Raw genomic sequence first — 27246 nt, forward strand, 5'->3', positions numbered from 1 at the left:
ACCAGACCTGGCTCAAAAATACTTGTGAATGGTCGGTAGCATTTGTTTGATCCTGCTTGGAGTACAAGAGAGGGGCTTAGCAAAGGTATTCCCAACAGACAAGTGTAAAAAACTCACTTTTGCTCAAAGTCAAAAACTCTCCGGCGCTCGCTGTAATATCGCCGAGCTTTGGAAAGCGAGAGATAAACGCAATGATCCCTTTAGCAAAATAACATTTTCACCTGCCTCCATCTTTGTAATGACAAACAAGCTCAAGAAGTGAACAGAAATGATATTAACGAGGTGATCTTGTTACAGTTTTGCTCCTTTTTTTTTTTTTTTTTTTTCGGTTCAATCGCTTTATTGCATTTCTCTGGAGAAAAAGTGCAATCAACAATGAAAGCCGTTTTCCCTTCAACCACCGACAAATCCAAAGCGCAAACAAAAGCGATAATCCACTGTTTTCTTTGATGTCACCCTGTGTAGCCATGGTTGAAAGAAAAAAAGCTAATGGGTGCGCAGCTGATATAAAAGCTAAGCTTTTTTTATTTCTTTTTTTTTTGTTGTTTTTTAAATAGCTTGTAAATTTGAAACACAATGGTCAGGGAGAGAAGGTCAATGATGTGGTTCAAAGCTGTCCTTGCATAGCACGAAGCTGACTACATAAATGTAATGTTATTGTTCTTCTAAATGTGCAAAATGCATAACAATAGGTTGATAATACAAACAATATTCATCATCATCTCAGCTAATATCTTCATTAATAGAATCAAATACTGTATGCATTATGTATTTTACATATGTATATATATTTTTTCTTCATGATAATAAACATACATACAATAGTTTAGAATTCAAATATCTTTATACAACTCTTCACCCTGAACTTTGCAGTTCCTTGACCCTCTGCTTGTAGGTTAAGTGGCTGTTAACAGCAGACCGCTTGCATATGCTTGCAAAGACGTCTGCCATTAGGGGATAGGTTCAGTATTGGTCAAAATGATAATGCAAATAATAACAATAGCAACAACCATCAATCTCCTTTTCGTTTCCCTCTGGCAATAGTGTGATCTCTTCACCCCAGCGCACAAACACACAGAGAATTCTGAGGGTTTTTACATGCCTTTTGGCCTGTTCAGTGCCCTGTAAAACATATTCAAGAAAAAGCATAGCCAGAACCCATAATGCAATGCAATACACCCCCACTCGCTGACATGAAACGTGGAGGTTTTGTAAATCAAGATTAAAGTGGGAGCCGAAAGCTTCAGAACCAAAGATGGACACACAATGGAGAGCCTTTTCTCTTCGACCAAACCTAAGTGGATCCTAGATGTCCATGTGCAGTATACAGATGAGACTACAAGTAGAGAGGGGTCAATGTAAAGCTACAATGGATATTACCCCCAGACTGAGTGTCAGGTTCAGGTCCTAAGAAAAGCCCTTGCTAATTAATATTGCTACATTAACATAATTTAAAATGGACTGTTCTGAAACCTCAACGTGCCACATCAGAGAAGAAGCATTTTGTTAAAGTGTGTTTTTTTATAAGTAAAAAGAAAAAAAGAGCAAGCAATGTTCAAGACAAAAAAAAAGCATTCTTTTCACATTAGCGTTAGTTTCTGTTGGTTTTTCTCGGAAGAGGGATTGACATCATGCTACAAAAATATATTCATCTTCGTCACTATCGTAGAACTACAAGACAAGTCCTCTGTGCGAAACACAGCGCCGGCTAAAGCAAGATTACAGTGCCACTTCAACTCAACGTCTCCTTCCTCTCTTTTGTCTCTTTCTGTCTCTGTCCCTGTCTCTCGCTGTTGCTCACCAACAAGCAGCAACAAATGAGTCCAAACGGGCATGTGATACTGAAGGCAGTGTAGCTGGTACTTTCTGAGTGTTACGTCTCAATTTTCAACTGAAAGGAGATGGGAACTATGGGAAACAGTGTCAGGGGACACAGTGGGATGGAAAATACAGACGCGCCATCGATCAACAAAGTAGTAGCCATCACAGCTTCAACTCTGGAAATGGAAAAGGCACTTCTCCTCCTTCTCAGTGTGCCCCGCCCCTCTTTAAGCGATGCTAACTGTACTTTGCTATAAATGACGTTTTGGCCAACGAGGCCCCACCATAAATAAAACAAACAAAATATGTAAATAATGTTTTTTTAAATACTAAATGTGAAATGCACTCCAGGATTCGAGATGATTTTTACATTCTCACTCTAGCCAATCTCAGATTAAACCGTTGATGTTGTTGTTGTTGTTGCTGTTGTTGTTGCCGTCAGTGTGTACACAAACACACACACACTTGAATAATATTTTACTTCGGTGTGAAAGCAGCTTCGAATGGAACGCGAACTCGGCAAGAAACAGTCACTTAAGCGTGAATTAGACCAGTATATACTCTTTTCATAGAAAGTATCATAAACAGGAACAAAAATAAATGAAATTAAAAAAAAGTTTACTTTTTCCATGTATTCAATAAACATACCCTTTAGTTACACTTTGCAAAGCTGAAACATAATATTGACATCTCTAACACTTGATAATATTTACAACGCTGTGAAAGGAAATCAATATTTTCAATGCTGAGCACAGAGATGATTGAATTTTTGTATTTTTTTATTCCTAAATAAACGGTGTGTCCACTGAGACATGTTTTATTGCTATTGCAGAAACCCTAACGTATTTTGAAGAATGACATAATTAATCTCATGAAACATCTACAGAGGAATTGAAGATATTTTGACAGAGACTGAGAGTAGCATTTCGCTGCTGATATCAAATAAACTAAGCTATCAGTCAATGTTGATCTGTATTTTGAATAAATAAACAGAAATGAGAAGATGCCCTGCCCATGCATATACACAAGTGCCTTTTACCGTGTCCGTGATTCCATGTTTAAATAAAATTTAAAAAAAAGAAAAAAAAAACAAATGTAGAAACAAAAGCCCCTTGACAATTTTGGGCTATGTGCAGTTGTAGAATAGCATTCTCTTGGCTATATGTTTATAGTAGCATTTTCTTAGTAGCATCATCCGAGACCTGAACAACACCCTTTCAAAAGTCTGTATCGTTATCGTTCTTTTTTTTCTCTATTTTGTTTTTTCAAAATCTTCAAACTTTAGGTAAACATAGAAGCAATGCAACAACTGGGAATTCAAACCAGCATGGACACCATGTTTGTCTGAAAATAAACACCTGTTTTAGGAGGAATAAGAAAGAAAATGGAACAAAAAAATAATAGTAATATTACAGTTATAATTTAAAAGGAATGAAACATGGATTAGTGTGGAGTCATCCCCTGCAATTTGGGCTTCTTATTCAAGTAGGTCGCCCAGTAGACCAAGTTAAAGGTTCCAAAGAGCAGAGGGAAGGCTATTCTGGCAATCCTGTCTATCTTGCTCACACTGTTAAAGGTCTTCTTGGCCTCTGGAGGCTTGGGCTTTGGCTCCTCCTTGGGCTCAGTTGGGGGTGGTGGGGCGCTTTTGGCAATAGTGGCCAATCCAGGGTCCCTGGCAATATTGGGGGCGAAGGCTGTAGCAGTGGCAGCTGGGTAGGCTGTGGTGTTGTTCTTCTTGAGGAGGGACTCCTTCTTCTTCTTTTGCTGATTTTGTTTGTTGGGGGAGAGCATTGGGAGAAGCGAGAAGGATAGAGTTCAGTTTTTTTTTTTTTTCCAAGATGCATTTTATGTCTTTTTGCTACATTACTGATGCGAATGTGTCATTCAGGAGCCGGGGGGAATTTTCAGTCAAGAAATATAAATTCCTCACATGTGCAAATTTCCAAATAGAAGCATTAAACTCGGCAGTCTAAGAATTAATATTGGGCTCTATTTGTTTTTGTTGTTTTTATAACATCAGGGAGGAGATTAAAGAGCACGGTGCTGCTAACTGCAGCACTGAGACAAGTGGAGCAGAAAGCACAAGATGAACACTAAACTATTAATGTTCATGTCATGTTACTCAAATTGCATTTTCTATTAGATGAGGTGGTGACAAGTAAATGTCCCGTGCCTCGTTCCCTCAACAGTTAAGTGCTAAATGTCCTGCTGAATGGCTCTTTGAAAGTCCATATATATAATTTCTATAATTAGATTTGATCATGGGGCTTCCCTTTGCTAGGTGCATAGATTTGTCCTCATTTTGCCAGGAGATATTTTGCATTTTGTTTTAGTAAAGACACCAGCATTGTAACTGAAGAAATAGGTATAATTAATGCAGTCATATCATCTCTATTTTCTCTCTACCAAATATAAAAAAAGGAGGCTTCAAATACCTTCTCTGGCACCACGCTTTTTCCGTCCCAGGCATAACCCCTCTTGGTGAAGTAGTTGACTGTGGCAAACTCAATGAGAGCCGAGAAGACGAAGGCATAGCAGACAGCAATGAACCAGTCCATGGCTGTGGCGTAGGCCACTTTGGGGAGAGAGTTCCTGGCGCTGATACTGAGCGTGGTCATGGTCAGGACAGTGGTCACCCCTGCAGGGAGATACACAGACAGGATGGATATGTGAAATCCGGTGGTATCTCAGTTCACTTGCAGTCATTTCATTAAAAGAAAATATGTAAAGCATGTTGGTGTTATAAATGATATCAAGCAAGAAGAATCAAGTCATTGTCAAGTTAATAGCTGGAAACAACCACCTTCATTCATTTCTTAATTTTCTTACGAGTACGATCTTAAGGTACCATCCTAGAGGGCAATTGCAGGGCAAGGTTTTTTTTTTATTTGCCTTAAATCAAACAAGCAAGCAGTTCTTTCACATTAATCTATGTGAGCAGCTGATGCATTCTTGCAGCTTGTGCTTTTAATAGACTCAGAAAGGTAGACTTTCACAGAGGCAGCTGGAAGATGCAGTTGGCCTCAGAGATACTGCTGCTGCTGACTAATAGCAGGCAAAATAGGCTTTCTGACCTGCACACCAATGCACAGGCCATTATAATAAAATGAACAGTAAAAAAAATATATAAATGAACACAGTTGAGGCATGTTTTTTAACAAAGGGCGTCATATTAAAGAGCACATGTCAACCCTGGAAAACCAAATCGCTAAACTACGACATCAGCGGCTGAACACTGAGGGAGAAGAACTAGGTCAGAGCATATCTAACAATGCGGCGCTCATCACAGAACAGGCTACTGCAGATGTTTACACACCAAATAACATCAGCCAGAGCAGCAAACAAGCCGCAAATTCAGCCCGGGCTATCGCGAAGGGAGCCGACGAACAGCTGGCCCGCACAGGAATTATGAAATATGCAAAGAGGACCCTCCCACACATGTTTACGGAAAAATGCACATGATACCCAGAGTTACAGACACACTTCCATGTGTAGAAGATCCACCGACATGTCCATCCGCCTCCTAAGATCCCCTGTAGCTTTATTTTAAACTTAAAAAAATGATAAACTGTCTTTTTGGAAATGTTTCCAAAATGCTGAGCAAACATCTGGTACTCTGCTGCAATCTGTTATTGACTTTTCATAACTACAAAAATAAATAAATAAGTAAAACCTTTGTTGATCATGGCTGAATTGAATTTAACCAACTCCTTTCGAACACATCTTCAAGAAACAAAGCTTAATAAAGTTAGAATTTGTATTGGATTACGTTATATTGTACTGTAGTGTTTCTGTTAAAGTGTCCACCACCTCCAAGCTGCTAAACCCAGTTACTGCACGTGTCCTACAATGTTACTGGTTCCCTTCAGAATCATGAATTCTTCTTCTTCGTCTTCCTCCTCGGCTCTGATGAAGTGTTAAGTGATGAATCACCGATTCCTCATCCTCCCACTCTCTTTTCACATGCTTTTGGCATTGCTGACTTGGTGCTGTGACATGAAGCATAAAGGATGATTATTATGTTCTCATTAGTCAGAGCCAAATAAATGATTGGTCACTAGCCATAACTGAGCAAGACACCTCTGATGGATTCGCTGGATCCGCGTAGTAGGTGCACGGGGCGTGTGGTCACACATTTCTGTTGTTCACTGTGGCTCCGATGAGAACAACAAATAAGTCGACCAAAGTTATTTATCCTGATGTAATTTATTGTTGAAGTTTGTTTCAGAGCTTTTCACTGCCTGTCCTTTAATCAACCGTCCCGCATAGATCATTTGTTTAAACAGATTAAAAAGTACACACAGCTGCCTCATCATCGCATGTGGTTTAGTTGCACTTGGCATGAGCACATCTTGAACAAACGAAAAACCAACGGCTTCACATGAGAGCGGTAATATTCAAGTCCAGTCTGATGTAAGGAAGGACGCAACTCAGGCGCATACATATGAGATGTACGCAGAAAGAGAAAACAAGGATCATAAAGGTGGCCACAGCTGAATGCACTGAGATGTGTATAAAAGCCATTTTTTATACTACAGTAAGTGTATTATGAGAGCTATGTGGTGTTATAAAATCCACACATGACCATGCTCTGCGCTGTACTCGCTGCTAAGCCGTGCATTGAATGGTTTGTTATGGGAATGCATGGCGGCAGGAAATATGCATAGATTTTCAGGGGAGGGGACTAAGCAGGGGACTAAGTATACAGGGTCCACAAACATACTAGAATAAAGCTATAGTGAATGTGCATGTACAGGGTCCAGAATTTTGTGCTACACCTCTCACCTCACAGGCATTATTTAACTGGATGCACCAGTTTGGTGTTCCAGTTTAAACCAGTCTTGGATTGAGAACGGCGTCTTGAGTCTTCCAGTGAACTAGTGACTCTAACATCAAGGTGTCACTGCTTATGAGGTGGGTGCCAGAATTTTCTCCATTGGAGAACGGCCAGTGTGAGGTGATTCTGCCAACAGTCATGTGAACTCATGGCCTCAGCAGGTGCTGGAACACAAAAGCGCAGCACCCACCTCGCATCCATTGCTCGTGTTCTGAGAGCTACGGAGGTAAGATGGAGTGAGGGCAGATGAGTGTTCAAAGGGATATCTGTTATGAGGAACAGCTAGATAGCCCAAATACAAGAGAGAAGGGACAAATAAGGCCTGTATGCATATTTAGAGTTACTTATGGTGCAGCAGAAGAAGGGATGGAGGCAGGTAAGAGAAGGTGGATTGAAAGATGGGCGGTGTCAATCTGTCAGCTATTTTGTTTGCCAGTAAATCAGTTAATTTTGTGCGGGCGGATGAAGGCAGCACCACTGGGTATTACACAAGTCCTCACAAAAAAGCGCCCCGATGCTTGGAATCATATATACTTTACTGAGTTTGACAAGCTCCGTTGTCATGGAAACAAGTCTTCCAACTCCTCCAACGTCTCAATACCACAAGAGAAAACGAAAAAAAGGAAAAGAAAAGAGAAAAACACTCGGTTTTAAAATTTTCGAACGACGCGTGAATTTGACGACCATTAAGAGTTGGTTTGCTCCGTTGCTCGTGTGTGTGTGTGTGTGTGTGTGTGTGTGTGTGTGTGTGTGTGTGTGTGTGTGCGCGTGTGCATGTGTGATTGTGCTAACAGGGTGGACAGGTTTCCCACCTCCAGGAAGAACCATTCGCCTCTGTGTCTGTTTAGCGATAGGCCTTCTTAGGAATAATTTAGAACAACTAAGTTGATTCATTAGAACATGACTCCAGAGCTGGTTTTAAATGACTCCATTTGACATGTTGTAACTAATAGACTTGAGGCTTTGAAGGCTGTTAATGAACAAAGTCACTGATCTGGAAAGTTCTAACTGGATTAATAGTGGCGTAACTCAATTCTTGAGAGTTCCTTCCACTCAATTTAGCTCAGTGTGAACAGGCACTGACACTTGATTTATATGATACATATCTTCTAACAAGGTTTTTGCTTCTGCTTGCAGACTCGCTTCCACACACACACACACACATTCAGGGTGTTGGGAGAAAAAAAAAGTCAAGATATAGAGAAAGATGGTGCGAGAAAGCAAATTTGCAGAAACTAGATTTATTTAAGGCGGTGAATGACAAGGTGATGCAGACTATTTCAAGGTGGGAAGGCCCAAATGTGCATTTCTGGAGAATGTGGGGCAAATAATGTCCACTTGGTTAATGGGTTTCTCACACAGCAAGGTAAAGCTTATTGAAATTTGATTTAATGTCTATCAGGGTAATCAGTCTGATAGACTTTTATTGCTCGACCGCCTGTAAGAAGCTGCGGATCGGAAAATAAATTGCTCCAGGTGTGGCTAAAAAAAAATCTGAGCTCAACTTTGTTTGTCCCTTAAGGTCAAACGATTTATTCAGCATAAGGTGCAAAGTCATTGCTTATTATTACTGTTTTTATTCTTGATCTTTTTTACACTTTATTGTTTGCTGTGTTGGTTCCAACTTTGCCGCTTGATTGACAACACTTGAATGACGTGCGTCAGATAATCTGACCAATCTCAAGCCAGTGAGTGAAATGTGCCGCTCAGCCATTGGATCACAGCCACGCCACAGATCAGTAATCTCTCTCTCTCTCTCTCTCTCTTTCCTCTTACGCTCTCTGGTTCCAGGCAGAAATGTGCCCCTGACAATGTTTTGACTGAGTAGGCAACCAATCAAACATGACAATCGAAATGTGGGACGAGGTCAAAAGTACACTGTGAAGTGAGAAGGCAGCTCACTCAAAGAGCACATCGTCCCTCATGTGTGGCTTAAAGGCCGTGTCCAGGCCGGGTGCTAAAGGGGGCCCTGCAATAAAGATGCTGTTCATGAACTGTTTTGCAAACTGTTTACTGGCACAACTACACCCGAACAAGGACGGTACTTGTCAGGCATTTGCAAAGAGGAAAAATACTGTTTTTGTCTTTGAGCCTTTAAGAAGCTGTTTAAAAGACTCTTAAAAGCTCTGGTGAAAGGACTTCGACATCAGGGGTGAACACTCGGCTCTGGTTGGGGAAAGATGTTCAAGATTTATAAAGATGTCAGCACTGAGTCTTTCAGTATTGGACCAACAACTTTCTCTGTCCAAAAACTTAATCAAGTGCTTTTAGCTGCCTAAATGTAACCATAAAAACATAAATCACTTTTTTCTTTGTTTGATTTAGCTGTTATTATTATATTGAAAACAGATGAAATACAGTTGACATTTTGTGTTGGCACTGAACAGTTCAAGATCAATTGAAATGTTTCCTCACTATGTTGAAAAGTGCAGGTTTTGACAAAAAAGAAATGCTGATCCAAATGAATCGCAAATAAACAAATTTTTGGATGTAATATATTACACAAACAAGTTACTTTCATTAGAAAGTAATAAGTTGCTTTACAGTATGACTGTCTGTGTAGTGTAATGCATCACTGATCACACTACTTTTGTTTTACTTTCACCAAAGTAGAAGTAAAGCTAGCATTACATTTGTCTATATATTATGGTTATATCACAGATTGTGATAATAGCGCTATCGCTGCTATAGGGTCGCCATAACCTGGTCTCTATGGTGATGTTAGCTGACCTTATGATTGGTTTTGATAGGAAATTTGCTGGCAAACTTTACCAAACCTGTTTCTTCTATTCGCGTGTCTCAGGAAACAGATACACTCTCATGTTAATCTGTGCAGCTGTCTGCACCGGCTCTGTGCAGGCTCGCCTCTCAGCTGAACCATTTGTTTCCGCTTTAAGTCTGTTTTTCAACAATACGCTCGTACGCGGCAGGTTTATGCACGATAAAGAGCCACTGAATAAATATAACTATCTACATTTGCAACCTCTGCAGAGCAGAATATGCTCCTGTCTGCACACACACACAGACACACACACCTCCTTTTGAACCAAGTTTGCTGAAAGCTGGAGCTCAGCCCACATTTCCCATCATGCCGTGCTGGACTGAGTAGTTTGTAGTGGAAATGTGACTTGGCACATTAGTGTTTGTGGTTGTAATGAGTCTGTTCATTGTGGTTTATGGTTCAATATAGTGGTTTCTGTTGCTAATTGTCATTTTTGTGCCGGTTTATAGTTTTAAATGTTTGTGGCTGTTATGTTTCTTGATGTCAGCTTTATGTAACGTCATGTTTCTGAGCAGGTAGTTACACGTTACACATACTAATAGTAATAATACTTCTGAAATGTTATTATTTATGTGTTAGATTACTTTGTTAATGCAAAAAGGTAATATGCTACGGTAATGTGTTGCCCCCAACACTGCTTATAGAAACATATAGATGGTGAGCTGGATCTTACATTAATGAATTAGTGAACTGGTTGCTGCTGTGTAACTTGATGAATGATCATGATTGTTGTGTAAGGAGTTGTCAAACAACTTTCTACATTCCCTCAACCAGTCCCGGGAGTGAAGCTGCCTGTGTGGAACGTCTATCAACATCCCCCCTGTGCTGCAGCCCCTCATTTATTCATGCCTTATCAATAACCGAAGCCTCAGGGGGGCCTGACTCAGAAACACATTACCTTCAGCATCACAACGTCACCTCCCGTTTACAGAAATGAAGAAACAAATTGACATGTTGATTGGCGGGTGAGTTAAATGACTGTGCCAGCGCCACAGCTGTGGGACTTGTGCCACACACACACACACACACACACAATGCTATCAGCTAGTAATCATGAATTTATGAGCTCCCACTGCCACACAATCAGCATGTGCACATATAGCGAACAAACACATGCACATACATACATATATACACACACTCACTTGTGCACATATACACAACCAAACTCCAGTACACACACACACACACATGCAGACAGACACAGAGGGAGTTATTCCTTAATGAGCAGATACATTAAACAGCTTTATGGGAGAACCAATAAATACCCAGCCAATCGCTCCGAAAGACGAGAGAAGGAAGCGAGCTAATCTTCTGAGCGCTGCTGTCCCTGACAGCTTAGATACAGAGAGAGAGGAAGGAGGGAGAGCATATCAGCACCATCAGAGGCTGTTTCCTTTTGGTTTTCATTTGGACTGCAAATAAATAAATTGCCAGCAGTTTTCCACCATACCGAACTAGCCATAAACTAATCAACCTCTTAATCTGCACAATGATGAATAAGATAACTCTACCCACTGCTGTGTTTTCAAATTGCCTATTCATCTACAAGGCAGGCTTTAGGAAGAAGATTTAGAGCAGGGAGGCTGTGCTTCATGGACACAATGTAATTTGAACAGCGTTTTCAATGCTGCATTTGTTAATATGGTTTCTGTGTCAGCTTTGGACATCCGCGTCGGAAACACAAACTCGATCACATCTGTGGTGGCACGAGAACACATACAGCATTACAGTAGCTGTTTGTTTTTATTCGTAGCGTCGGTGCATCATGTGATACATTGTAATTCTGTCCTGAAATGAAAACAGAGAGAAATCAAGCTGTGAATAGGAGTCTACAGGAGGAATGACTAAAGTGCATTTGTGCACTTTAGTCATTCCTCCCACATTAAATATAATATTAAAAACACCATATTTTCTTTGCTGTATTCCGAGAGCCTTGGAATGCATAACATCGCTGGCTCCGAGGACATGTTTTTTAAAATAATGCCATTATGTCAATCAGACATATGTGTGTTTTTACATTCATGTTCCTTCCCGCTTTAATCAGCCGTGACCATTGCGGAAAGAACCACAACACTTGCGTAGTGTTCCACCCCTGGTTTGCATGAGGGAACGAACTGCGGTGAACTGAAAGGTCGTAATCCGGTATGAAGGCGGACAGCGTTTTCTGCTCCCTCACAGGCTGCATCAACAGTGGATTTTAAAACTTGCTCCGCCTTTTGAAGATTTAATTAATGACCATCGTGGTGAATGAATGATGCTCTTCCCACTTCACACGCTGGATCCCCCTAATCAAAATTCTCATTAATTTCATCATTTGTTGGAGAATTGTGTTGCCTACTTTCTAATATCCAACAGTGCACAAGCATAGAGACATTAAACCGGGGCTCTCATTTAACTCCAATCTGCCTACATGTTTTTTGTGAAGCGTTTTGCAGAATATTCAATTATTCATACATGCAGGTATGATTGTCATTTTGGTTGTCTGGATTGTTGAGACCCATTTTATTTCCCTTTCGCATAAGAGGTAATAATCAAGTGACACATTTATTGCAGTGCTCTTAATAAGGCAGAACATTGTGTGCATTTAATAACTCTCTTTGTCGTTAATTTATGCCGCGTTAGACGTTATGACAATGTGATGGCATTTAGTTTAGACTGTGTTGGGGATGTTAAACCTGGTACAAGTACCGTTCGGACTTGAAGTGACTTAGGCACTGTTTTAGACATGAGACACACTGTGAAATTGCAATCGCATATCACATAACGGGGTGCATTTCTGAAAGGGGCCTCAAAACTACAATACATCAAGTGTTAAGCTTGTGTTTATCAGCATTTACAACTGTTCCTGTCAAGCCCTCAGCAGTTGTATGTACACACAGAGCATATAAAAGCTTCTGCTCGGTGTACTCTTTCATCCTAATAGCACTAGACACATGCACAACGGTTTGATACACCACATAAATCCTTGACTTAGATGATAACCAAAGGATTAGGAAGGCAATGAAAGATCCTGATTGTCTGCTATGTCTTTTTAATGATTCATTTACAGCGATATTGACATTGTAACCTCTTTGAAGAACAGGCTCATTCATCCGCTGTCTCAAATTATGCATATTAATCACATGAATGACCTACCTAGCATAGAGGGATGCTGTGCTGCTCTGCGTCTTCATGAAAGCGTGCACATGTGTTCATATTCGACTGCGTATGCGTGTTTGTGCACATGTGTGCTGCATGCATGTAATCTCGTGGAGCAGAACCAGCAGCGAGAGCATGAGGGACACACACATGCCCTAGATAGTTGTTTGAATCTAATCTAGGCCATCCTCATTTCCCCTTGACACGTGACAAGCACCGCAGGTAGCTAGCTGTGGCAGCGCGCATGCATATGCAGCCGAAGACACCAAAACATCCGCAGAAAGAGTACAAAAACCTGCCAGAGACTGCAGAGCTGCAAAATCTGTTGCATGTATAATGTTTCTGTGAAAGCTCTTTAAGTAGTGGGCCAGGGGAGACACTGACATCCACGAGAAAAAACAGAGAGAGAGAGAGAGAGAGAGAGAGAGAGAGAGGGAGAAGAAGAAGAAGAAGATAGTGTACAGGGCGAGGTAACTCAAGGACATTCTGCCTGCTGCTGTGCTTTGCTGCTACAGAGCATGCTGCAGACTAGCAAGAGCTTTCCTTTTGGGCAGTATTATGTAAGACCTCAGTGTGACAGACAGACAGATACACACACACACACACACACACACACACATACAAACACTCCCATACACATGCCCAGACACATGCACACAACACACACAGACGAACACTTACATCACACACAGCGAGGCACAACCACACTCACACACACACAGTTGTGGACACACATTCAGAGCACGTAAATCTAAATTCACACTCAGCCTTGTGCTTGAAATTCTACTGCAGCCAGCCACAACTGATTAAAGCTCGCGTTCACCTCAGTTGTGCAGAGACAGAATAGAATAGAATAGAATAGAATAGAAATATTGTACAATGGATTTTTGACTGCAATTGTTCAATCAGTATTTTTAACATTTCATATCCTTCAAAAGAGTAGTTCACTTATTAGCTTTCTTATTGAGAATTAAATGAAAAGATTGATGCCACTCTGTCATCACTGTGAGGTTGCCAGGCAACCAGCAGAGACACCGTGCACCGGGCCACTGTTTACCTAGAAATTATTAAAGCATGTTGTTCCTTTTTTGTGCTTGTTCTGTTAATTTCTGTTTGTGTACAGATACACCATGTAGATTTCTGAAATCTGGACAGAGCTATGCTAAGCTAGGCTAACAGCCGTCCAGTTCCGGCTCTCATCTGACTCTCATCGACAAAAACAATTACACACTACACACACATGCCTTTAAATGATGATTTTTGTCCAGGTCAAGTGAAGCCATCACACACTTTGCTTCACTTTGATTGGCAATCAGACAGCCGTTAAACTCAATCCACATTCTGTAGTGTCATGAGCCAATAGATCGAGGGACCCTCTCCTTCATTTTTTGGACACTGAGGTCTTGTCTTGTGAAAATAAGGACGCGCTATTCACACAGTAGAAAACATTGACAGCAAAAAAATGTGGTGCAAAAATAAAGCTGCACTCCAGGGCCATTGACAGCTGCATGTGGAAAGGCAGTGTGCCTCGCAGTTGCCTCTATTCAGTCTAAAGCCAAGAGTCTTTTATTTTAGCATTCAATCAGATGGTGTTACACTCATTTATATCAGGATAAAAATCCAAACACGCTCATCAGTTAAGTTAACCAGGTAAGCAAATGCAATAAGTGGTGTGGTTAGAGTGAAACAGCTCAAGCAATATCATGTACGGAACATGTGATAATGTCTTCTGCTGACATAATAAATCCTGCGCAGTGTAATACCACCTCATTAATATGTTAACCAGTGATAATTACGTAATGATGGGTGAAGCATCATTTTCAAATCACAGGTAGTATTTCTTTAAAGCATGTGATAGTTATTAAGATTATATGAATCAGTAGTCAACTATGTTTGCAAGTTAAAATCCCTACATAATGTCATATTGTGGTATAGTAATAACTCTAAAAGGCGATGTATTATATTGTTAAGAAGCCAGGTTTGTTTAGCACTGTAGTTTCTGTAGAGTGCCTAATGTCCTGTCATCGCATCCTCCGTGTGGATTCTCCAAGAACAGATTTGAAACCTTCTGCTGACGGACACATTTCTCTACCCACAGATGTTTGGAAGAGAGGAGAGCAGACGACTCACCGAAGACAGTCCTGGCAGGGACGGACTCTCTGTTGAGCCAGAAAGACACTTGGGACAGGATGACCGTCATGATGCAGGGTAGATATGTCTGGATCACAAAGTAACCAATTTTCCTCTTCAGGTGGAAGTGGGTTGTCATCACAACATACTCGCCTGCGGTCAGCGGACAAAAGACACGGAGAAGTCAGAGAGAAAGCACAGACAAACTTTGTGCTTTACTTCTGAAATATATATTTAGAAGATCTATTCTCCCTGTCCCTATAGTCTAAAGCGTTTTTCTCCTAAATGGTTTGGTGTGTTTTGGCCTTCAGTTTTATTGTAGTTGGATTTATTGGAACAGTTATGGGCTTCATTTGTCAACAAACTCAATACGCAGGCATAATCCATTTCATCAGCGCATTCGGCCCCAGCCGCAGAGAGGACAACAGTTACAAGAACAGCACTGAGGTTTTATTTGGTTAGAACAATATGTTGATTTTGAGTTTAGCACAGACATAAATAACTGCAGCAAAAGCAACTGAATGCATTTATATACCAACATAGCTTATCCACTCAAGCTTGGTGGACACAGTCGCTTGGGAGCTTGTTGCTAATAAAGCAAAGTGTGGCCTGGGGGATCGGGCCGTATTAAGCAGTTCTTTCCGCCTGCAGCTCGCGTCACTGCAAACAGGTCACCCATTTTATGCTGTCACTAATTTTTTGCCAGTATCAATTGAGGAAGGAGGAGGTGGAAATGGCCAGTAGGGAAATTATGAATCTGGGACATGGCCTGTCATACGTGAAGCGACAAACTGATGCCGCTGACGAACTGATGCATAATTTGCAGTTTCAGATCATTAGTTTGTCGGGTGACAGATGAGAAGGTAAATGTAACTGTGTGTGTGTCGACCTTTAGTCTTGCAAAACTACCCCTCAAAACCTGTATTTATTTCTCAGTAAACGGTTTGTAACTCAGCTGAAACCTACCTGTGCTGGACTGCACCACACCAGAATCCACACTCTGCCCCATCAGATCGTACTGGTTTAATCTGGATCCATCCTCTGCCACCACCACAGACTGGGCAGCCCCTCTGGTCCACACGTACACCACCTCTGCTCGAGTGTAGGCATCTGACGGGGACGGACAGAGTGAGAGGTTATGAATTATTCCGCTGCTGGTTGTCTGTTGTCACGTATTGCCTTGCAGGGTTTTTTTTTTTTTTTTTTTTTTTTTTTTCTGCAGGGGATGCCAGGTGGAAAAAAAAAGACAAATCTGAAACGAGGTCCCCTAGTTTTGTCTTACCTCATCGCATTTTGTTTCATCTTGTCTTCTCTCATCCTGTCTACGCTCCTCTCATCTCAATTCTGCCTGTCTTGTCTCATTTGCTATTTAAGCACATTATCCTTTTCTTTCACCTTGTTAGAGTGCCTGCTAACCTCGTCTCCACCGTTTCATCTAATCTTTTCTTTTTTATTATCCAAGCTCATCCCGTCTCGTATGTCGTTGTCTCGTCTCCGACGTTTTGCCATTTTTTGGGCGATGTCGTATCACATCATGTCATCCCTGAACTTACAAGAAAACAAACAAACAACATCCCAGCAGGACGGCATGACCTTAAAACAGCCAAGTCAGTCTTTCCTTCCCTCCGGCCACCCGACCTGTCAAAGCTGCAGTGTGGCTCGACCACTGCAGAGGAAGGGATGGCTCTACTGCAGACTGCAGCATAAGGAAGAGAGCTCATCACTGAAATATTTAGGGAGTGAGTTCAATTTAAAGGGGGTTAAGGCTCGGCCCTTTCACTCACGCTGCGCATCTGTCTGAAGAATGGCACAGAGACAGTGTGATGTTCCCTTCTCTATCTGTCTCACTTTTACTTTCCCAACCACCACCCCTATGCCTTTCTCCCCTTTAGTTTTTCTATTCTCGTCTCCAGCCTCCATCATTCTATCTCTCGTTATGTCTTCTCAAGGATGATGCAGAGCAGGGGTAGCTGTCAGCGGTGAGCAGCTGGTGTGATGCTCTGGAAATATTACAGAGAGTGCTGCCTTGGATAAACACAGGTCTGAGCGCTACATGCCTGCCAGGGTCTTGCAGGGTCTTGCAAGGCCTGGCAGGGTTGAACGGGGGGGACCAGAGGGGCCTTGGCAGACAGTTCCTCTGGGAGAACAGCTGTTACCACACTGTCATCCCTTATCAGGGACTGGTGCCGGGGTCGTGCTTCCAGTTGGAAGAGGCAGCGACAGCGTGTCAAAGAGGCATGTGTGTGTCTGCTTGCAGTATTCGTGTGTGTTTATGTGCATGCGGGTGAGGTTGCGTGTGAGCACAGAGGCCACTTACAGCTGCCAAACTTCAGCGGACAAGCATGGGCATCCATAGGGAAGTCTTCCAGGTGCATGGGACATTCTGCTCTTACTGTAAGCCTAGAGAGATCCACACAGACAGGGATAGTGAGTTAGAAAAGTAGCAAAAAAAAAAAAAAAAAAAAGAAAAGGAAGAACACAGCATGCGGGAAAGTCAGGATGGAGAAAAGCATGGTGGCAGTGCCGGTGGAGGGGTGAGGAAGAGGAGTGGAAGAATTATGGCACAAGAGTGATATTTCAGTAGTGAGGCACGAGGAACATGTGGAGTAATTTTTTCCCCCTCCAGTCTCTCAGCACCAAACGCTGTCAAGCTGCAGATACTTTCCCCGAAACCGACAGAAAACGCTCCAGTTCCCTGAGCTGTGGGTTTCTATTTCCTGACAGCTTGGTGAAAAACAGCATGTCAGGCCACCCGTGACACACTAATCTCCCATCCATCCCTCATCTCGCTCATCTGTGACAGCAATATGGGCTCCGCCTCTCCCCTCCCCCCTGCTAGTTGTAAACATGCTAAAACAAATGTTTTACGATCCTCGCCTTAGACATCTCACATTAGCATTGCCCCGCGGTGTGCATCAAGGTTTGTACTGTCTTTGAGCTTTTATTTAGCTCCTTCTCCCGCTGAAGGCTACTGAGCTGCCACGAGTGGCTCTAAACTCAGCTCAGCTGGTCACACACCTTATCTTCCTGCTCACAACTGTCAGGTACCATCCCCAGAGTGATAAATCATGACAGGGTAAAACTATTTTATTTTTCCTGGTGAGCACTACAACGGAAAAAAAAAGACAAATTGCAGAAGAAATTCATGTGGTACACAGAGCTTATAAATGGCTGACTATAATCTGTAAATATATAAAAATAAAAAATAGTGCAGTGAATAATCTTTAATATCAAAAAATATTTCATGTTACAGCTTGAAAAATGATGGCATCACCAAAAACCAAAATAAATTGATCTTACTAAGTGTTATCTATCTAATAGAGGCTTATCCTACGTGCCAGAGATCTCCATCATTGTCCTTCATTACCACAAACGTGGATACTGTCATTTATAATGAGCCAATCTTACATACATCATTCTGGCGCCATAAATGCTTTCTAGTTCACCAAATGTGTATTAATCTGCAGCTGAAAATGGTCCCCAGCAAATGCACTATTTACCCAGTTTGAGTAATGTGTCAGCGCAGAGCCGTTTTAGGAAATGACTGAGAAACTGTTTGTGTTTACAAATGGTCTTGAGGCTGCACGCTACAGATAGTGTAGGGAAGTCAGATGGCACTGAGAGACGGTTAACATATTGTTGGTTTTGGTTGTTTGATGGGATTTGGTGAAAATAAATAAGGCCGGCCTTATCCTTTGAGCTGGAATCACTGGAACTGTCACCAGTCGTGTTTTCACATAAAATTACATCACTCACCCTCTTTTCAAATCAGGTAATATAGATTCAGAGCCCTTAGCCCCCCTCAGTCCTCTTGAATAAATGAAGTGTGCGCTGATATCAGCCCTCAGAATCACAGAACCCGCCGGTGGGTTTGAAAGGCTTGTTTTCTTTCAAAGGTCGCCAAAATGCCACCATTTATCACAGCCAGAATATTAATTCTCAGATTTTTCCATTTCTGACTGTCGTTGAACAAACTGCGCATTCGTGAATGCTTCCGTCGGAAAAAAATAGTAAATTTAAGCTAAAAAGAGAGATATTTCATCAAAATTGCTTATTCTAATTAAAATTTTCACCAATGACAAACTGTTTGCACTAACCACAGCTTGTAAAAAACGTGAAATTCTTCGCTAATCAGTGCAGCTGGGAATCCTTGAATGAGTTGAACGACAGAAATTCAGTGAAAGTCGACAGAACTGTGTGTACACAGAGCAGAGAGGAGCAGCTGAAACCGCCTACTTTGCTGAGGTTGTAAAAATGTAAATACAGTATGTGGAGCAGCGCCCCCCCCTTTTTTCCCAGTACTGTTAACACCTGTGGGCAGCATATATAGATTCCTTTTTTTCAAAATAAATAATCAAAGCAACTTGTGTATTCCTCTTTTCTTATGACTTATGACAGTATGCCTGTGTTACACTGCACAAAAGACAGACAGAAGAGTCTCCCATACTTCCAGGCATGAATGTGCTGTTCCAATGCAGGTGCAGGACTTACATATTGCAGTGAAAGACGAGCCCACAGTAAAAAAATGTGACAGGGGTGAAAAAACACTTTGGTCTCTGATCTCTGCTTTTTCTTCAAGCTCAAAAACATTTCAGTCCCTGGCTTGCTCTAAAATCATTTCTTGCGCCGTCGTGGCAGAACGTGTCGGCCTACCTCATGGTGTACAGCAGCGTGCCCTCCTCTGTGATTCGCAGCAGCTTGTTCGGCATGGTCATGTTGTGGGCCACCGACTTCTTGCCATTGTGGAAGAAGGTATCGGGGGTCCAGATCTTGCTGGCCATCAGGTTGTTGAGACGCAGCACGGCCATGGGGCCCTTGAACTTTAACCTTTCATCCTTCCAGCTCTGTCTGAAGAAGACATCAATGGTGTACTCCTACAGGTGGACGGTGAGAGGTGGAGGAAAACAGAAGTCATGAAGAAGTGGACGATAAAAAAAAAAAAAAAAAAAGGAATAGCCAAAACCCCAACCTCATAGCTGTTCTGTCTATCTATCTACAACAGCTGGTTTGGGGAAGATGCTGAGTAATCCGACCCTCTTTTTCCAATTTCTTATCCTTTCTCATATTCTCACTTCTCTCTTTTTCTCTCCCCGGTGTCACTTTGACTTTCTTCCGGTAGTCTTGGCCTAGTTTCCCTGCTGGTAACTGTCTCTTCAAGTTAAAGGCTTTGCCGAACCGAGGGAAGATCTAGTGGATGGTTTTCTGGCTGGTACCTTTTAAAAAACGGCCTTCACAGTTAGAGCATAGCAACTGTTCTCCCTGCGGTTGCCTTCCCATTTTCTGTCATTTCATCATTTACATAATTACGGTCTGGACAGCTTAACGCGCTTCATGTAAATGGTGGGTCATTTGGTATTTAGTCGTTTGGTATTGCATTGTTAGGTAAGTGCCAGGAATGATCATTGTTAGCATTTATCTTTAGGGAAACTTCTTTTCTCGGTAATCTAAATTACACTGGACGCAAACAGGAAGAAGTGGACACAAAATTAGGAGGACATTTCATTTTGGAGGCAGCTAATGACTATAGCTGTGAGCAGATTTTAATGGTTCCACATGACTGCCCGGCAGAGTAAAGGGAGCCTCTAAAAATTACAGTTCAGCCTGTTTTTTGTTCCCGTGCCCACCCCCCACCCTCCTCCTTTCCACTCGGCCCGCGTAAGATCATTAGTATGAACTGAAACAGAGCTTCAAGGTAATAGAGGGGGATAGGGAAAGACTGGAGATGGAGAAAATGTTCCTTAGCTCTTCCTTCTGGCTTTAACACGGCTGCAAAGTAGTCCTGGGCTGCATGTCAGCCAGTGCAATTAACTGAGATTATGTCAAATAGAGTACACACACTTCACGTGCAGATAACAAGAGTCTTTCTTTCTTTCTTTTTTTCTTTCAAGTGGTAAAGGAGAGGCAGGGAGACATTTGGATGAGATTAATTGGTTTCCGGTGCACAGTGCAAAGAGCAGATGCTCGTGTTTGAACAGCCCACAGCTTTTTTTTTTTTTTTTTTTTTCAGATAGCACATTGAAGAAATCACAAAAGTGATGATTCATATTTTGATGTTGCATTTTTATTAGATTGTGAAATTTTTTTGATCTTTCTTGTTGCCACCTACTGTCATCATGCTGCAGTGTTTGTCGGTAATCTCAAAATGGGATTTAACGACAGCTTGGCCTTCCAAATCACAGCAGCACGTAACGCAAACTATGGCTACGTTTGCTGCAATTTAATTACATTTCAGGAGTGAAAGAGGGATCAGCACCTTAATCTGTGATGCTGTGATGCATTTGTTTTTGCTTTGGTCTGATGATCTTTATTTATTCATTTAATTAACTGATTATTGTTCGTTACATTTTGGTCCTTGAACCTCAATATCCACATATTTATTAGCTCCAGATGTTTCATTAAAGAGAGCTCGGCATGGAGATAGATCTGAAATATAAATACTCCCTCTACAAGCTAAACCAACAGAATATCTGACTTGCTATCTTTAATATTATTATCTTTAATAACAAATACGCAGGGGGTCAGAGTTCACAGATTACTACGACATGCACGTAAAAGTCACATGCAGCCATATTTATGAGTCAGGGTGGCATTTATGCAGAGTGGGATTACGAACCGTGCAGCAGAAAATACGTTTTCACACGTGTGACAGTTTTATTAACACATCAGGAGTTAATGGAATGAATCATCAAATTAATAATTATCTTACAGCTCAGAGACCACAGTGTCCAGAGAGGTTGGAGGAGCGGGTGGAGGGTGGAGGGACAGGGATACGGGGAAGCTGGTGACATTTACAGAGGCGAAAAGAGTCTTACCATGTCATGGTCCGAAACTGGCCCAATACTAGTCACGAAAATGTCAGTCTTGACTTCAGTTACACGCTCTGTTGAAGCAGGAAATTGCCAGAGTGAGTGACTATCAGTGGCATTCATTAGCCCCTAACTACCTGTTAATACAAGACCACCTGGCTATAGCCTCTGATCCATTCAATCTATTCGAGATTATTTTTAACACACGCACACACACACACACACACACACACACATCGGGGAAAAAACACCACCATAAAAATGCCCATTTTGGATGTCGATAACCATTTCTGCTGGTATTGGTTTCAGTGTCAGCTCCATTACCCGGACAGTGGTTCAATCTCTTAATAAATTCACGCATTGCTGTACTACTGAAAATATGCCACTCTGGTCCCATAATACTGATAACCAAAATGGGTCCAGTGGGGATTCAGTTGGAGGGGGGGCTGTGTGTGTGTGTGTGTATGTGTGCGTGTTCGTTCCTTGTGATTCTGAAACTGAAATATGACAGCTTGATTTATGAATGATACCCATCATAATCCATAATTTCTTCCCCTTGGCTGCTGAACTTCTAGCAGGCCTGCTTTTACTCGCCTGTCTGTTTGATGTCTGCTGCATCACACTGTGCGATCCTCGGCGTCCTTCACACACCAATTCTCACACTATCTGTCTCCCTCTTTCCTCTTTAACTCGCTGTTTCTTTCTATTTCTCCATTCCTCTCGTTTTCTGCTTCTGGATTTGGCTCTCGGTCTTTCTGCCATTTTGTTTCGCTCTCTCACAATGGACAGTAGACAATAGAGTGAAGAGGAGCCCACACAATAAAATGACATCCGCTGTGTGCTCTATTAGAAGTGCTGGCTTTATGACAATTCACAGTTTCACAAAAGCAGCAGGTGAAGAATGAGTCTCCAATTGTTGTTTTTTTTTTTAATTATCACACACAGAATCTGACACTAAAAGCAAACCACCTCCATAAGATTTAGTCATATATTACTATGTGTAGTTATGTGGAAAGTAAGCTATTTGTAGGAGCCCTTTGGGTGATATTTGCATATGTATAAATAGAAAGACAACAACCACAAAAAAACACAATGTTTCAAACAGTCACCACGAGGGACAAAATACATTCAATGACTTGGGTTTACTGACCTCCCAGTCCTGGCCTGAGGCGATTGTCATAGCCATCCAGAAGGCTGTCTAAGATCTTGGTGAACACTGTAGTGTTATCTTTCTGTTCATCTGTCATGCCGTTCTGCCCAGAGCTGGCAAAGCAAAGAAGAAGATTTAAAATCGTCACAGTTTGAGTCCAAAACCAGAGTCAAAACTGCCAAAAGAGTAAGAACAAACTCTGATATGAATCATATATCAAAGACAAAAAAAAACAAAACAAAAAGTGAGTCTCTGCTCTGTAGCTATCGAGACAGCGCTGGCGAAGTACGTGAGCAGGAGAGATCGCATCGTGAATAGCTTGCATCTTATATGATGCTTGCACGTTGTTGCCAGTTTACAGTTCACAATGTGTGACCATGAGGTTTTTCATCATACTGATATGAGATGAATTAGAACCGAGTGTTTGTTCAGAAGTGAACAGGAAAGGAAAATATCTCATTCGGCCAATATCTCCCCTATTATTGCTTTAGAAAAACTGTATATTAATAAAGGCATGTTTGCAAGTGTTGAAGTTGCTGTCATCTGCGGGTTGTAAAGCTGGGCATGCAGAGCATACATGTGCATGCACACACACACGCACACACACCCACACATAGGCACGATCTCACGGAGAGAAAGAAATCTCGATCCATTATTTATACCTTAATATGGTCCTTTAGACCACAAAGGCCTTGCTGAATGTGCTCTTTGAACATGAAACAAAATGCTTATAGCAACGCCAAAAAACAGTCGAAATCAGTGACTGTGAGAGCGGAGTTTGCAGCATCTCCACGCATAAATATTTCAAGACACTCATAATCAGGAATACAGCCCCTAATTACATTGAGTCTCATAAACGCAGGATGCGGCAGAAATGTTTAGAGAGGATGTGTGTGCACGAATGTGTTTGCATACCTGAGTCAACGCGTGAATGTACCGCAGGCTCAGCGTCTGTGCACACATGCAAGCTTATGTACATATGCATATGTTTGCACGTGTGTTGGTGCTGGTAATAATCAGATGAAAGTCTCTAACAATGTACTATATGCCGCTAAGCAATCATCCTCTCCCGCTTTTTATGCCAATAGCGTGTGGTTTGATTGCATGCTAAATAAACAGCAAGTGTTTGGAAACAAGCTCTGCTAGCTGAATGGCTCCAAGGAGAGGGAGAGGTCATCAAGATCAGTTAGCAGGGACCTGCAGTGGGAGGGAGGGAGAGTGGCATTTGGAGAAACATGCGAGGAAAGCTCTGAAGAAAAGACAAAGAAGAGGAAAAATAAGACGGAGGTAGCGGAGATGGAGGAGGGAGGCGGAGATAAAAGGCAGGAGAGCAAGGGTTGGGAAAAGGTGAGAATGCCGCTAAGTGAAACAGGGGAGTGGCGTTTCAGAGAGACACGGCTCACATTCAAAGCTGTGGGATTGAGGCAGATCTTACAGCTTTGAATGTGAGCGGCTAAACATTTTGCTTTCTAAATAAGGATGCGGCATCCGCGTCACACATGGATTTGTATAAAAGGGTTAATGCGCATCTCCCTGCCACCAATTTCCCTTAATTCGCAAGCGTCTCTCTATCTGCCAAAAAGAGAACCCTCTGAAAACCAAAGCCAGCATTAAAACTGTAGAAACTGCGATGAGCAATTTTGTTTTGTGTCAGTCTTGAAGGTAACAGCTTTGAAATACTCAAATTCAAAACAATAATTAATCTGTTTTGTTCAGGTCTGGGAAGCCAATTATATATAAATACAGGAAGCATGAATTGCATCCATGGGACGTCAGCTGAAGCTGAAATAACACACAACCTCCTCTTCCCCACCTTCTTAATATTCCTACTTTCTGCATTTATCTAGGCATTTCCGATATGCCGAATCAGAGCAAGGTGCTGAAACTGCCCCAAGGGTTAACGTCCTCTTGTTATAGTCAGAGAAAACAAGCCAGGACGCCCCTGAGCTCATTCAAGTTCACCAACAATTAGAAATCACTTAATAGGAGACATACAAGGAAAAAATTTTTTAAGTCATTAGTAATCAGTGGAAGCAATGGTGTAAATGATTTTTTTGGTAAAATGAAAGAACATATCAATGAAAGGGCACGCTGTTCCATTGTGCCTCGATTCAAGACGCAGACGAGTAAGATTCATCATCCCAACCCAGTAGACATCCCAAATTTTCCACACACACAGCCTCATATGGCACACATCTTTCATTCTTTTCACGCCACGCATTTTTTACAGTGACGTGTGGGAAACTTCGGGCGGTGGGGAGTTTAAGGTTGTATGTCAAGGAAAAGAAAATGGAGAGGGAGAAAGGTGCTGTGGAAGAATACACATGTTTATCAGCCAGGGGCCACTTCCTCATAAAACATTGTACACCATCCCCATCTACAGGTCATCTGAACAGCAACAGTGCCGCTCTCACTCTGCCAACGTCTCCCTCTTCTTCTCTCCTTCTCCACGTTACTGTACCTCCCTCTCTCTCTCTCCACTCTCTCGGATATCTAATTATAAGGCAATTTCTTGCGTTGGCAACATACTGTAGCGGAGTGCTAGGTCTTCCTGATTACCGTGTCTCGTTGAAATCCCCCAAGGTGTGTGTGTACGTGTGAGTGTGTGACTCTGTATTTGACTTCAAAACGGGGACTGGACTATACAGTAAATCTTTGGGTGATAATTGCTTTGCAGTTTGCGGTGACAGTTCCTCAGTGAAGTAATCAGTACTTTTACATTTTCTCTAATGTGCTCAACACACAGCACATCAAGCCCAGTAAATCAGACCCTCCGCTGGCGAGTCAGTGCATCTCAAACCTAAGCCACAGCCGTGATTAATCAGTTAGATCAACTCGCTGACGTATGGCAGTGCATCATATATTTCAAGTAGGGCACGTTCCATCTGTGTTCTGCATGTGCTCCGGGCGTGACGGCAGAGACATGTTCTGTGTACTGTATGGATGTGTGTTTTCGTGGCGTTGCTGTTGTCACTGAAGGGAGAAGCAAGCTGGACCATCTCAAGGCATCACTGTTCAAGTCAACTGCCTGCGACAGTTCTGCTGAATTATTCAACCATGCAGAAAAGCCTGATCCCTTCAGTCTCTCCGGGGTTCTCCAGAAGAACCACAGCCGGATGAGAGCTCGAACGATCTCGTGCAGTTGCAACAGCTGATGGGTCGTGCTCGCGGTGCTGTAGTTTTATTTGTCGCCTCGAGTATTTGACTGCTCTGCAGGTTTTATTTACTGTAGTGTTCAACGTCAAAGTTATCGACGTTAATCCAAGGAGTGGAGTCAGATTATGATGCCTTGAGGTATGCTACACATGAGTGGCTGCCCAGCGTTTAAATCATGTGGGAATTAATGCAGTTGCTGTCACATGACAGTGGATCTCATTGCTGTCATCTCTCATCCAGTCATTCTCTCTCTTTCTGCCTCTGTCTGCCCCTGGTTTCTGTGACACCCAACACCTCGGTGTTGACATTGAGAAGTGTGTCTGTACATTGAGCCCACCATCTCTGCAGCCGCTGTCAAAAACACGTGTGCACAAATCTGTGCCAAGCATCACGCTGCAACACGCATCATCTCCCGGACATAGCCAGGGTCTCCAAACTGAACGTGCACATGTAGGCCCACAAGGCTAGTCAACCAAAATAAGCGTGACACTATGGTAACATGGATAGTGGCTACTCTGGCTCCTCATCTCCTCTCTCTAGGTTGCATTTCTTATTACCACGATGCAATTATAAGCATGGAGGTGTCCTGTGGGGATGCCCCAGTTACAACCACAGAGGATCTGCTCTGTAAGGGTGTAACCCAATAAACCAAGCAATAGGCAGGGCAGAATATCAGCCCAGCAGGTGCACCACTGGCTGCCCCCTTGGCTGACTGCCTGACTGATTTACTGACAAATTTACTAGCTGGTTGACCATTTGGCAAGCACTGAGACCAGCATTAAAAGGTAATTGTCCTTTACAAAAGAAAAAAAAGGGAAAAAAGCATTCCATATTTGGCCCAATGCAGTGTGGTCTTCACAGTTTGTCCTCCAAATGTCATATATGCAATTAAAGTGTTCCAGGCTTCAAATCCCAGTCATATAAGCAGCATGCATGATATGAGCAGATTAGTTGTGGCTTTCACACATTTAGAATTACCCAACGATCCAGTGTAATACATTGGTGCTACATGCATTTGCGAGTCAAAGTTTGCTCTTACCTTTTCGCACCCAGTACGCTGTTGGCAGCAAGCAAGCAAGCCCCCAGACACAGAAAGGCCGCCCTGCTCCGTCCACACATAGTTGCAATATGAGGACCTTTCACTGCTGGAGGTCAAAGAGACAGAGAGTGAACATCATTACCAAGTCACATGAGCCAGTGGTCCAGCTTCAGCTCCAACAGTTCATCACATCAGGTGTCAGCAAACATGTAGACGCTCTAAGACAAGCAGCCAACGTGGAGGTGGAGGCTGTGAGGGAGACCTTGTTCCTATAGAGATGCTTTATGTGAGGGTTTTTTTTCTTTTCTTTTTCTTTTTTTGGTGCTGCTTCTTAACGTCTCTCACAGATTCACTGACAGCACATGGATCAAACCAAACGGCCCT

The 27246-nt window shown here is 42.3% G+C and overlaps 1 protein-coding gene across 1 annotated transcript; it reads right to left on the minus strand.

The window, feature by feature from the left end:
* Positions 1 to 3264: 3264 nt before the first annotated feature.
* Positions 3265 to 26942, minus strand: gabra1 (gamma-aminobutyric acid type A receptor subunit alpha1). Its single transcript, XM_041952681.1, has 9 exons — positions 26863 to 26942; positions 22668 to 22780; positions 21524 to 21591; positions 19365 to 19585; positions 17029 to 17111; positions 15678 to 15821; positions 14712 to 14864; positions 4257 to 4459; positions 3265 to 3585 (listed from the first exon to the last, which is right to left on the minus strand). Exons 1-9 carry the CDS (start codon positions 26940 to 26942, stop codon positions 3265 to 3267), a joined length of 1386 nt encoding a protein of 461 aa, XP_041808615.1.
* Positions 26943 to 27246: the final 304 nt, after the last annotated feature.

The sequence above is a fragment of the Chelmon rostratus genome, chromosome 14 (assembly GCF_017976325.1).
Source record: "Chelmon rostratus isolate fCheRos1 chromosome 14, fCheRos1.pri, whole genome shotgun sequence".
NCBI classification, from domain to species: domain Eukaryota; kingdom Metazoa; phylum Chordata; class Actinopteri; order Chaetodontiformes; family Chaetodontidae; genus Chelmon; species Chelmon rostratus.

Coding starts and splice junctions, on each gene's coding strand:
- gabra1 (XM_041952681.1), bottom strand. CDS start 26,942: ATGTGTGGACGGAGCAGGGCGGCCTTTCTGTGTCTGGGGGCTTGCTTG. Junction 22,781..26,862: donor AGCGTACTGGGTGCGAAAAG/GTAAGAGCAAAC, acceptor TTGCTTTGCCAG/CTCTGGGCAGAACGGCATGA. Junction 4,460..14,711: donor CCCTGCCAGGACTGTCTTCG/GTGAGTCGTCTG, acceptor ATCTCCCTGCAG/GGGTGACCACTGTCCTGACC.